The sequence below is a fragment of the Scyliorhinus torazame genome, chromosome 3 (genome assembly GCF_047496885.1).
Source record: "Scyliorhinus torazame isolate Kashiwa2021f chromosome 3, sScyTor2.1, whole genome shotgun sequence".
Classification (NCBI taxonomy): Eukaryota; Metazoa; Chordata; class Chondrichthyes; order Carcharhiniformes; family Scyliorhinidae; genus Scyliorhinus; species Scyliorhinus torazame.
In genome coordinates this window covers 9217181-9229836 of record NC_092709.1, presented here as the reverse complement: position 1 = coordinate 9229836, position 12656 = coordinate 9217181, and the positions used below count along the sequence as shown (strand labels likewise).

At 48.8% G+C, this 12656-nt stretch overlaps 1 protein-coding gene across 1 annotated transcript in view; it reads left to right on the top strand.

Moving 5' to 3' along the window:
- Positions 1 to 12656, top strand: part of LOC140408288 (probable E3 ubiquitin-protein ligase HERC4) — a 118514-nt gene that overhangs the window by 15567 nt on the left and 90291 nt on the right. The window contains exons 5-8 of the mRNA XM_072495277.1: positions 3005 to 3096; positions 3180 to 3310; positions 5589 to 5746; positions 8673 to 8915. Of these exons, the coding sequence (XP_072351378.1) occupies positions 3005 to 3096; positions 3180 to 3310; positions 5589 to 5746; positions 8673 to 8915 (624 nt within the window). The remainder of the gene's footprint in view (positions 1 to 3004; positions 3097 to 3179; positions 3311 to 5588; positions 5747 to 8672; positions 8916 to 12656) is intronic.

The window sequence follows — 12656 nt, the reverse complement described above, 5'->3', positions numbered from 1 at the left end:
ACAAGGGAGACATGAAAAGGATGTTTCGTCTTGTGGGTGTTTCCAGAACAAGGGGGTGTAACAATATGTATAGTGTATGGGAGACATTGGGTTAATAACTTCATGTTAATACTTCTCACCAGCAGATGGTGATCAAGAATAGTCACACAAATCTCATGCGACTCCTGGGATTCTGGGAGAAGGTGTTTACGCGTGAGATAGAATAGTTGTGTGTTTGAGCGTTCTGTGGAGTTAGTCTTAGCACAGTTTATTTATCAACCATGTACCTAGGAATACGTTGGATCTTACTTAATAGTGTTAATAAATCAGCTTTGTCAATTTATGTAGCTTGATGTTCTTTGTTCGACACTACGCATTCAAGACATCCAGATAAAGCAAAACAGAGACCATCACAGGGGACACTGTTTTTAAATTAGGGGTCACTATTTTAGGACAGTGATGAGGGGAATGTCTCCTCTCTAGGGGCTGGTTTAGCACAGTGGGCTAAACAGCTGGCTTTTAAAGCAGACTAAGGCAGGCCAACAGAATATTTTTAAGGCGGAGGTAGATCGATTCTTGTGAGCAAAGGGAATCCGATGTTATCAGGGGTAGATGGAAATGTGGAACGCAACACAAACAGATCAGTCCCAATCTTATTGAATGGTGGAGCAGGCTGGAGGGGCCGAATGGCCTACTTCTGCTCCTATTTTGTATGTTTCAATGTCAGGCTGCTGCCTGAAGCTCATTCCAAACACCGCTGCCCATATCTTATTTTGCGCTAAGTTGCACTCTTTCCCCCCCCCCCCCCCCCCAGAATATTAACTACCCTCCAGGATGTCCGAACTCCTCTAATTCTGGCCTCTTGAGCATCTCCAATTTTAATCTTTCCGCCATTAGTGGCTGAACCTTCAACGGCCAAGGTGCTAAGATCTGAAATGGCCTTCCAGAACCGCTCTAACTCTTTACCGTCCAGGATCATGAAATCATTGAATCCCTGCAGTGCACCGATCCTCCGAATGAGCACCTCACCTAGGCCCCACTCTATTCTACAACCCCAGCCAACCTTTGGACATGAAGGGGGCAATTCAGCATGGCCAACCCACCTCACCGTCACATCTTTGGACTTTGGGAGGAAACCGGAGAACCCGGAGGAAACGCGCAGTGGTTAGCACTGCTCCCTCACGGCGCCAAGGTCCCAGGTTCAATCCCGGCCCCCGGTCACTTTCTGTGTGGAGTTTGCACATTCTCCCCATGTCTGTATAGGTCTCCTCCCCAGGGTAGGTGGATTGGCCACGCTAAATTGCCCCTGAGTTGGAAAAGAAGAATTGGGTACTCTAAATCTATGTAAAAAAAAAAGGAAAAGCACGCAGACACGGGGAGAACGTGCAAACTCCACGCAGAGAGTCACTCAAGGTCGGAATTGAACCCGGGTCCCTGGTGCCGTGAGGCAGCAGTGCTAACCACTGTGCCACCCTTTGTTCCTTAAAAGCTCCCTGTTCGACCAATATTTGGTGATTGGACCTAATGTCTCCTATTACAGCCTGGCATCAAATTTTATTTGATATTTACTCCTGTGAAGTGCTTTGGGATGCTTCATTACATACAAGTTGCAATAGAAATGCAAGTTGTTGCTGTTGCTGTTCCAGTGTGCACATTGTCAACAGCTCTCCCCCTAGTGGTAAAATAGAGAACAGCAGCTGCAGCTCTGAATATTAACAAGTCGGCTGTGGATTTTAGATTTAGCTGCTTCTTAAAGCAAAGCTGAACGTCACAGGGAAGCTTTGTTATACAATACGTTACAATGCTCACAGCGTAGGGCGGCTTGTGGCGCAGTGGTTAGCACTGGGACTGCGGCGCTGAGGGCCCAGGTTCGAATCCCGGCCCTGGGTCACTGTCTGTGTGGATTTTGCACATTCTCCCCGTGTCTGTGTGGGTCTCACCCCTACAACCCAAAGCTGTGCAGGGCAGGTGGATTGGCCACGCCAAATCGCACCTTAAATTTAAAAAAAAAGAATGCTCACAGCACTGAAGGAGGCCATTCTACCCATGTTGGCTCTCTTCAACTCTGCTCCCCCCACTTCCCTGCACTTTCCCCTTGGCTGTGCGAATGTTTGCTCTCCAGGTAAATATGCGATTCTCTTTTGAAAACTATGAATAAATTTGCTACCATCGCCACCCCCGACAGTACATTGCAGGCACCTGCATAAAGAAATAAGGGTTTTCCTCATGTCCGCCAGCTCATTTGCCAATTTCTGGGTGGTCAGTTTTCTTTATTTTATTTGTGTGTTTTAAACATGCAGTTTTATAAATGGTCACAGAGCTAAAAGTTAACATCTGCCTCGTGCAAGCCACCACATTTACGTGAAAACCTCTAACGCAATGATCTCAAAGATGCTTCACAAATCCAGCCTGGAGATCTGAGGTGGGTGGATTAAAGTCTGTTCAATTGACAGTCAGGAAATCAGCCAAGAGGGTAATGATTTGTCTGCGGTGAGGGGGCACTTAGGACGGCCATTCTTAGAATCGCTACAGTCAGAAGGAGGCCATTGGGCCCATCGAGTCTGCCCCGGCCCTCTGAGAGAGCACCCTATCCAGGCCCACTCCCGCTCCCTATCCCTGTAACCCCACCTAACCGTTGGACACTAAAGGGCAATTTAGCATGCCCAATTCACCTGACCTGCACATCTATGGAAGGAAACCGGAGCACCCGGAGGAAACCCACGCAGACACGGGGAGAACGTGCAAACTCCACGCAGACAGTCACCCGAGGCCGGAACTGAACCCGGATCCCTGGCGCTGTGATGCAGCAGTGCTAAACGCTGTGCCACCGTGCCAGTCAGCTGTTCTCCACAATGTATTGAAAATGCAGCGGTTTTTTAGATTGTGTTTTGTACTTAACCCTGTTGGGTTCTTTTTTCTTTCTCATTTTGTTATTGATATTTTATGAATACCTTTAATAAAAGTTATTTGAAAAAAAAAAGAAAATGCAGCGGTAAAGGATTATTATTTCTCTATTTCATCGTAGTTCGTCATCTCCCTACATATGCGAAGCTGTTAGAGGGTAAGAAGATCGTCTACATTTCGTGTGGAGCACAGCACACTGCCCTGCTGACGAAGGTTAGATCCTGAAATACGGCAACAACCTAACTGTGAGCACTTGCCACATCAAAGGCGCTATGTAAATGTTGTGTTTCCTCCAGGATGGCCGTGTCTTTACCTGTGGAGCTGGGAGTTACGGACAACTTGGACACAACACAAACTGCAATGAGATCAAACCACGCATTATTGCTGGCCTTCTTGGGAGTAAGGTCTGTCAGATAGCATGTGGGAGGTAAGCTCATAAAGTACCAAATAAAACCCACGCAGACACGGGGAGAACGTGCAGATTCCACACTTACAGTGACCCAAGCCGGGAATTGAACCTGGGACCCTGGAGCTGTGAAGCAACAGCGCTAACCACTGTGCTACCGTGCCACCCTAATTGGCTGAAATTACTTTTAATTTATTAATGTGTCAGGGCGGCACAGTGATGCAGTGGTTAGCACTGCTGCCTCACGGCACCGAGGATCCGGGTTCGATCCCGGCCCCGGGCCACTGTCCGTGTGGAGTTTGCACATTCTCCCCGTGTCTGCGTGGGTCTCACCCCCACAACCCAAAGATGTGCAGGGTAGGTGAATTGGCCACGCTAAATTGCCTCTTAATTTAAAAAAAAGAATTGGAAACTTTATTAATGTGCCCATGTTAGCAAAAGCGAGTTGTGACAAATTGATTCAAGGATACTTTTCGCTCTCTTACTCTCTGCAAATCTTTACTGCCTTGTGCTCTGCTTAAAAGAGTTGATCCCATTTACTTAAATCCATTTTAATTCATTACTGCGCAAGTTTTAAGAGCAGTTAGTGTCTATATGCTAAAAAAAAAACTAAATTGGCCAACTTTTTGTGAACGTTGCCTAATTAACAGAAGCCAGCCATTGCCACTGATTCAAGTTGTGTGGGTCGAGTTCTGCGGGCAGGGCCTGACCTATGGCCCGATGTTGTGTATTGAAAATTGCCTTGTGCCCTTTTCCACTTGAGGTTACTGTACACACATGTACCAGCAGGAGGAGTCTGTTAGGAAGAGAATAATAAGCACCCATGTTTAACAGCTCACTCACTTCCAGTTCCAGAAGTCTCCAGTTGACTATATGGCAGTTTCTGTCCCTCAACCACCATAGACGGGCTCAGTTCTGTGGCTGGGGACAGTTCACCGCCCTCGGGTGCCCAATGGCACCCCCGGCTACTCCACGAGATGGGGGTGCGACTGGAGCTAATCCCTGAGGTTCCCCCACCACCTGGCGCTGCCAGTCCTGGAGGCCCACTCCCATCTTAACCAGTGTCCCAATGCTCCGGTCCATGGAGCACAGGGAGTGGACCACCTCCCTCTGGGACTGGCTCAGGTCAGTCAGCACCCAGGCAATGCCGCTGGTGCTCTCAGCCATGGCTCGCTGCGACTGGGCCAAGCTCTGGAGCGTCTCTGTAATGTCCAGTTGGCCCTGGTACATGGCTGCCTGTGACGGGGCAGACCTGTCCTGTACCTCGGTCACTGCACACGCACAGGGTCCCAGGCCTTGGACATCCTGACCCATGGCCAGTATCTCCGACCCCAAGGCCTCTTCCGCGGATGCCACCTGTGCGGTGTTGGTCTGGGTGGCACACATTGTCAGCACCACCTCCTGCTGAGTGTCCAGCATCGCCATAGTCGGGGCGGGGGTAGCCGCTCCACTGGCAGGGGGGAGGGGGGGCTTTGGTGGAGGCTGGGCGGACTGGCAGGGGAGGGAGGGGCTTTGGCGGAGGCTGGGCGGACTGGCAGGGGAGGGAGGTGCTTTGGCGGAGGCTGGGCGGACTGGCAGGGGAGGGAGGGGCTTTGGTGGAGGCTGGGCGGACTGGCAGGGGAGGGGCTTTGGTGGAGGCTGGGCGGACTGGTATGGGTTGGTGAGGGGGGGTACAGGGGGGCAATTTTTGGCAGGCTAGGTCCGCAGGCGGCCACAGGTCGCTGCCGTGTGGATGCGCGACCACAGACCCGGCAATTCTGCGTCCGTATCGGCAGGTAAGGGGCTTTACGCTGCGTGGCTGCCCCCCACCGGGCGGAGCATTGGTGCAGGGGCACCGCCGACGTTTTGGTCGTAAGACTGGACGGATCCTGCAGACACAGCCGCAGAATCGGAGACTCCAGCCCTAGGTTTTGAGCTTTGACAAAGAGTCGTCCAGACTGGAAACGTTAGCTCCCTCCTCTCTCCTCAGAGGCTGTCAGACCTGCTGAGATTGTCCAGCATTTTCTGTTTTTGACCCATGTTTTGAAGATTCTGTCTTCCCCCAACAAGGTAAGAAAAGGAAGCAAAGTAATTATTCCAAACTTCTGACAACTCTGCAAACGGTAACTCACATTTGTGATGACTTTTTCACATTCGCGTGCTGACTCCACCTCTGGGTTCAATAAAAAATGGTTGGTCAACAGAGCTTGAGCTGAATGTTGGTTCTTCGCTACGCGTTGTCCACGAGTCCACATGCCATCAACAGTCAAGAGTTGCGAATGTTCTGAGCTGCATTTTGACGGAGTGTTCTGTTTTATAGTTATCACACTCTTGTACTTGTGACACCACCTGGCAAAGTTTACTCCTTTGGTCATGGGGAACAAAGGCAGCTGGGAAATGGAAAAAACCCTCATCGGTTCGTGCCTCATCCTGTCACATTCTTCATCGGCCTACCTGATGGCACGGCACTAGCTCATGGTAAGAATGGAACATTTTGAATGTTTAATAATGTCGGCTGTTAACCAAAAAGATATTCAGGCGGATTTAGTTTCAGTGACGAGGGTCCAGCGACAACAATCTCTCCCTCAATGCCAGCAAAACTAAAGAGCTGGTAATTGACTTCAGGAAGCAAAGTACTGTACACACCCCTGTCAGCATCAACGGGGCCGAGGTGGAGATGGTCAGCAGTTTCAAATTCCTAGGGGTGCACGTCTCCAAAAATCTGTCCTGGTCCACCCACGTCGACGCTACCACCAAGAAAGCACAACAGCGCCTATACTTCCTCAGGAAACAAAGGTAATTCGGCATGTCCACATTGACTCTTACCAACTTTTACAGATGCACCATAGAAAGCATCCTATCGGGCTGCATCACAGCCTGGTATGGCAACTGCTCGGCCCAGGACCGCAAGAAACTTCAGAGAGTCGTGAACACTGCCCAGTCCATCACACGATCCTGCCTCCCATCCATTGACTCCATCTGCACCTCCCGCTGCCTTGGGAATGTGGGCAGCATAATCAAAGATCCCTCCCACCCGGCTTACTCACTCTTCCAACTTCTTCCATCGGGCAGGAGATACAGAAGTCTGAGAACACGCACGAACAGACTCAAAAACAGCTTCTTCCCCACTGTCACCAGACTCCTAAATGACCCTCTTATGGACTGATTTCATTAACACTACACCCTGTATGCTTCATCCGATGCCAGTGCTTGTGTAGTTACATTGTATATGTTGTGTTGCCCTATTATGTATTTTCTTTTATTCCATTTTCTTCCCATGTACTTAATGATCTGTTGAGCTGCTCGCAGAAAAATACTTTTCACTGTACCTCGGTACACGTGACAATAAACAAATCCAATCCAATCCAATCCAATCAGGTAGGCCGATGAAGAATGTGACAGGATGAGGCACGAACTGATGAGGGTTTCTTCCATTTCCCAGCTGCCTTTTTTCTTCGTGACCCAGCCTCCACCAGGTTCCTGCTGCCCTTTCCCTGCGAGGTGGTGGAGGTCATGGATCTGGAAGGAACCTTGACGTGTTGCTGCAGCAAATCTTTTGGATGGGACCCACTGTGGCCACTGTGCACACCTGACGATGTGCCTTGTAGATGGTGGAAACGATTCGAGGAATTGTTAACCTACATTGGTTCCCAGTCCAGAATTTCTCAGCCTTGTTTTCAGACCTCCAATGATCCTCGGACATCTCTGCGCTCCTCTATCTCTTGGGAAGCCCCAGTTTTAACGCCCCAGCAGAGGTTGGTGTGGTGCAGCTGCCTGTCGACCCTAAGCTGCAGAATTCCCTCCCTAAGACCTTATAGAACATAGAACATAGAACAATACAGCGCAGTACAGGCCCTTCGGCCCACGATGTTGCACCGAAACAAAAGCCATCTTGTTTTTTTAAAATAAATTTAGAGTATCCAATTCATTTTTTCCAATTAAGGGGCAGTTTAGCGTGGCCAACCCACCTACCCCTGCACATCTTTGGGTTGTGGGGGCGAAATCCACGCAAACACGGGGAGAATGCGCAAACTCCACACGGACAGTGAAACAGAGCCAGGATCGAACCTGGGACCTCGGCGCCGTGAGGCAGCAGTGCTAACCACTGTGCCACCGTGCTGCCCCTCCCTCCCTAAGACCTTAAGACCATAAGACAGAAGTAGAATTAGAATTGCTGATACGTTTCTCATCCCCATTCTCCTGCTTCCTCCCCATAATCCCTGATCCCCTTGTTAATCAAGAACCTATCTATCTCTGTCTTAAAGACACTCAGTGATTTGGCCTCCACAGCCTTCTGCGGCAATGAGTTCCACAGATTCACCACCCTCTGGCTGAAGAAATTCCTCCTCATCTCAGTCTTGAAGGATCGTCCCTTTAGTCTGAGTCAGTACCCTCGGGTACTAATCTCAACCCCTCTGCCCCTCTCTCCCCACTTCAAGATGTTCCTTAAAACCCGCCTCTTTGACCGAGCTTTTTTGGGTCACCTGTCCTAATATCTCCCTCTGTGGCTCAGTGTCAAAGTTTCTTTGACCATCGTTCCTGTGAAGGGTGTTTTACTATGTTAATGGTGCTGTATAAATGCAAATTGTTGTTGTTGCAACTGGTGAATATGCTCAATAGTGAGGTGTGGCTGTATAGCTGCCAGTCTTGCCTCTGAGTCAGGTCACGGGCTCAAACCTCACTCAGAGACGAGCGTGTAACCCAGGCAGTTACTCCAGTGCTGTGCCAAAGGAGTACTTACTGGTGGAGGTGCAGTCTTTCAGACACGATGCTAAATTGAGGGTCTGCTGTCTCCTGTGAGCACAAAAGGCTCGATGACCCCTATTCCTAAGCAAAGCAGGGGAGTTCTCCCATCGCCCTGGCCAATATTTAACCCTCAATTAAACTACAAAGACTATCTGGCCAGGCTCCGAGGGGCCTACCGATCGGCGGGCTGGCTTCTCCTGGTGGGGGCCTCTTTTACTCCGCGCCGGGCCCCTGTAGCTCTAGGCCATGTTGCGTCGGGGCCGGCGCGGAGAAGGAAACTAGCGCGCATGCGCGGGTTTGCGCCGGCCGCAGCGCGCATGCGCTGATCCGCGGCGCCCGTTTGACGCCGGTATCGGCAGCTGGAGCTGCGTGAGTTGCTCCAATGCCGTGCTGGCCTTTTGTAGGGCTCAGGATCGCTGCTCCTGGGGGGCCTGTTGACACCGGCGTAAAACGGTATGGCGTTTACAACAGTGTCAACACTTAGCCTCGGGATCAGAGAATCCTGCCCTATATGTTCGGATGTAAAGACCGGCTTTTCTATAGCATTTTCCATGACCCCTCTGAATGTCTCAAAATGCTTTACAGTCAGTGAAGTACCTTTCGAACCTGCCGCTCACGTTGTTCCCCCCCCATCCAAACCCATCTGTGTTTTGTCCAGGGACAATGAGGCAAAGTGCAGTCACAACGGCAAGGCCATTCAGCATCAATAGCACACAGGGAGTGATGCCGAGGTTAACCACACAGGCACCTGCTACTGGAAACAAGGCCCAACGGAAAAGGAGGCGAAGACAGCTGGGGAATCAACTCTCAAAGGGCCAGAGACCATCAGGGCAACAGGCAACCAAGAAGAAAGAGCAGCCAAACTCCTCAATTGTGACCGGTTCACCCTCCAGCGAGCAAGGTAAGGAGCCCTGCACACAACGGGGGATTTCAGTAAATCACAGAATCACAGAATAATACAGCACAGAAGAGATCCTTTGGCCCATCGAGTCTGCACTGACGCATGAAAGACACCTGACCTGCCAATCCTAATCCCCTTTCACAGAATCATAGAATTTACAATGCAGAAGGAGGCCATTCGGCCCATCGAGTCTACACCGGCCCTTGGAAAGAACAGCCTCCCTAAGCCCACACCTCCACCCTATCCTCGTAACCCCACCTCACATTTCTGGACACTAAGGCCAATTTATCATGGCCAATACACCTAACCTGCACGTCTTTCGACTGTGGGAGGAAATCATAGCCTTGAATGTTGTGACGTGCCAAGTGCTCGCCCAGGTACGTTTTAAAGGATGTGAGGCAACCCGCCTCTACCCCCCTCCCAGGCAGCGCGTTCCAGACTGTCACCACCCTCTGGGTAAAAAAACTTTTCCTCAAATACCCCCTAAACCTCCCGCCCCTCACTTTCAACTCGTGCCCCCTCGTAACTGACCCTTCAACTAAGGGGAACAGCTGCTCCCTATCCACCCTGTCCATGCCTCTCAGGTCGCCCCTCAGTCTTCTCTGCTCCAGCGAAAACAGCCCAAGTGTATCCAACCTCTTTTCATAACTGAAATGTTCCATCCCAGGCAACATCCTGGTGAATCTCCTCTGCACCCCCTCCAGTGCAATCACATCCTTCCTTTATCTAAGTGTTGGCTAGGACTCCAGGCTTCAATACTATACGTACTCCCTTCATGTCAATGACCTACACAGTCAGTCCAGTGTGGTGACGTGTTACAGTGCACTCAGGGTGTCTAGGTTGCTGTGACAACAAACACTTTCACTCGCATGGAGCTATGGTTGGCGATGGTGGAGGCTCCAATTTTCTTCCCATCACAGCGCTGACCAGCAATCTCGCCGGCCATTGGTCTGTGTTGTGAAGTTAAAAACTCACCACTATTCTTAGAATTCCCCCAGTACCAAAAAGGGTCGACATTCTAAATGGTGATCAGGGATTCCCACTCCCTGACTCCAATGCAGGCTTAGGTGGGTGCTATTCAGGTCAAACTATATTTTCAAGTTATCCCCCGGTATAACCCATACCTTCACAGAAGATTTCATCTACTTACCACTTAGTAGCATTGACCCTGGGTCCTGCGTTGCTAAATAAGTAAAGTAGACGTTTGTAATAACCACTGTTTCAGGTTAAAATTTTAAAGTTATTTTATTATTATATTTTTTCTTTTAAAAGATGCAATCACTGTCTTTACAGAAAAGAAAAAAGATCTTGCTTCTGGATTCTCCTGGTTGGTTGAAGAGACCTTCAGGCCCACCTTGACAATCTCTCTTCTTTAGCTTTTGGTCTTCCTCAGATGGATTCGCTGTTCTGCTCGGTTGCTATGCTCTTATCTTTTCCATGTACCGAGCTATGAGAGCTGGCTCTCTCTTTTCTTTAGCTTTTGGTCTTTCTCCGAGGGATTCACAGTTCTGCTCGGCAGCTGTGCTCTATCTTTCTCATGACCGAGCTAACTCTGCTGGCTGTCCCCTTTCTTGGGGTTTATATCCCCCTTCTAGCAGTTATTAATTTTTTATGACTTTATTGTAAAGTAACTTTTATTTCACTTGGATTGTAAAAAGTACTTTTAATCTAAATTTTTCTAACACGACTAAGTATTCATTTTGAGCATGACCTCATCGCATAGATCTCTGATTACATTGTATGCTTTGTGATGTTCAGAAATGCTTTGATTTCAAAGTGGTGTGACTTTTGATTCCTGTCATTTCTATTGTTTTATTATGATGAAATTGTGTCCCCAGCTCATAATTTTGACTTTGATTTGGGTCTAATTTCTGTTCTCGTAGACAGGTTGTCTCCAGCTTTCTTTAATTTACCTGATGTCAGCAGAACTTCACACCTATACATTTGTCACCTAATTCAACTGAAAACCTCATCCATTCTTTTCCATCTGCTTACTTAACTTCAATGAAGGTGTGAAATATTGGCCTTGACCTCCTGGGGTGGGACTCAAACCCAAAGTTTCTGACTCGGAGGCAGGGTCACTACCCATTGCACCACAAGACCTGATGGTCAGTCAAATACACCAGGACAATACTCGAGACAGAGTGGTAGGGGTGATCAGATTGAAGCTTTCGAGATATTGAGAGGAGCTGATGCGGTAGAACGAAATAAACTATTTACACTGGTCGGGGAGCCTAAGACTCGGGGCCAAACTCTAAGAGTTAGAATCAGATCTTGCAGGAGTCAAATTGGGAAACAATTTTAATAAAAGTGTGTTAGAAGTTTGGAACTCCCTTCCACAAATGGCAATTGACGCTCGATCAATTGCTTATATAAAAATTTAAGATTGATAGATTTTTGTTAAGCGAAGGTATTAAGGGAGGGTATGTGGAGTCAGCTCACCGATTAACCCTGATCTGATTGAATGTTGGTGAGACAGGGTCTTGGGACTAAGCAATCTCCTCCTGTGCCTATGTTCATCGTTTTGTGAAGTTCGTCACCCCATTTTCAATGTGTTGAAGTCAAAACGCTCTCTAAATTCTTAACTCATGTTTTCCCATGGGCCTCCAAACTGTGGCCCTCTCCGTTTCCCAGTTGGTCAGTGAGAGAGCGGGGAAACTGCTCGATCTACACTCTGTCGTGTTAATCACCCAGGGGTAACACGGACTGCAACTGGATGCAGTTGTACTTGAAAGTAAACTCCAAACTTTAGTGTTGGTTCAATACCTTGTTGAACTTGTTAAGCAGTGCACACAGTTCGCTGTGGGTTTGACACTCTACTAATCTCAGCATGCTTACTATAACTAACTAGACCAGACTAGCTCTGAGCCACGTGTAGAAGGTGCTAACTGATATATACACCCTGACTGTCACTACAGTTGTCACCAGTGGAAAGAGGCAGAGTGTTGATGCCTCGTGTGTTTTATAGTGGGAGACCACCTTCTAGTGTTCTGCTTGGTGATTGGTTGTGTTCTGTCCTGTGTGTTGATTGGCTGTACTGGGTGTCTGTCACTGCCTGTCTGTATCTCATTATGTGCATGAGGGCATATCATGACACACTCCTCCACCCTCTGCCTACCTTGAATAATTGGTTTGTCTTGAGACAGTAATGGCTGAAACTGACAGTTGACCTCCCAGCTCCTACTGTCTGGAGAGTAGATTTTTATCTCGCTGAGCCTTCATTTCAGGGGTGGTTTTATTTCGGTAAGTGCACACCAATTAACTGTGATGTAGCTGGTGCCGCTTTTAAGACCTTCAGTGCTCTTCATGAGGGATGTGAGCATTTCAGGTAAGGGGCAATTGAGCATGGCCAATGCACCTAACCTGCACATCTTTGGACTGTGGGAGGAAACCGGAGCACCCGGAGGAAACCCACGCAGACACGGGGAGAACGTGCAGACTCCACACAGTTACCCGAGGCCGGAATTGAACCCTGGAGCTGTGAGGCAGCAGTGCTACCCACTGTGTCACCCTCTCGGGTAGATATAAAATATCCCATGGCAGTATTTTGAGGAAGAGGAAGGAATGTTCTCCCCATGTCCTGTTCAATATCTATCCCTCAAGCAGTATCATTAAATTACAGATGATCTGGGTCATTATCACATTGCTGTGTATACACTGGCTACTGTGTTTCCTACAATATAACAGTGACCACACTTCAAAAGTACTTCATTAGCTGTGAAGCACTTTGGGACACCCTGA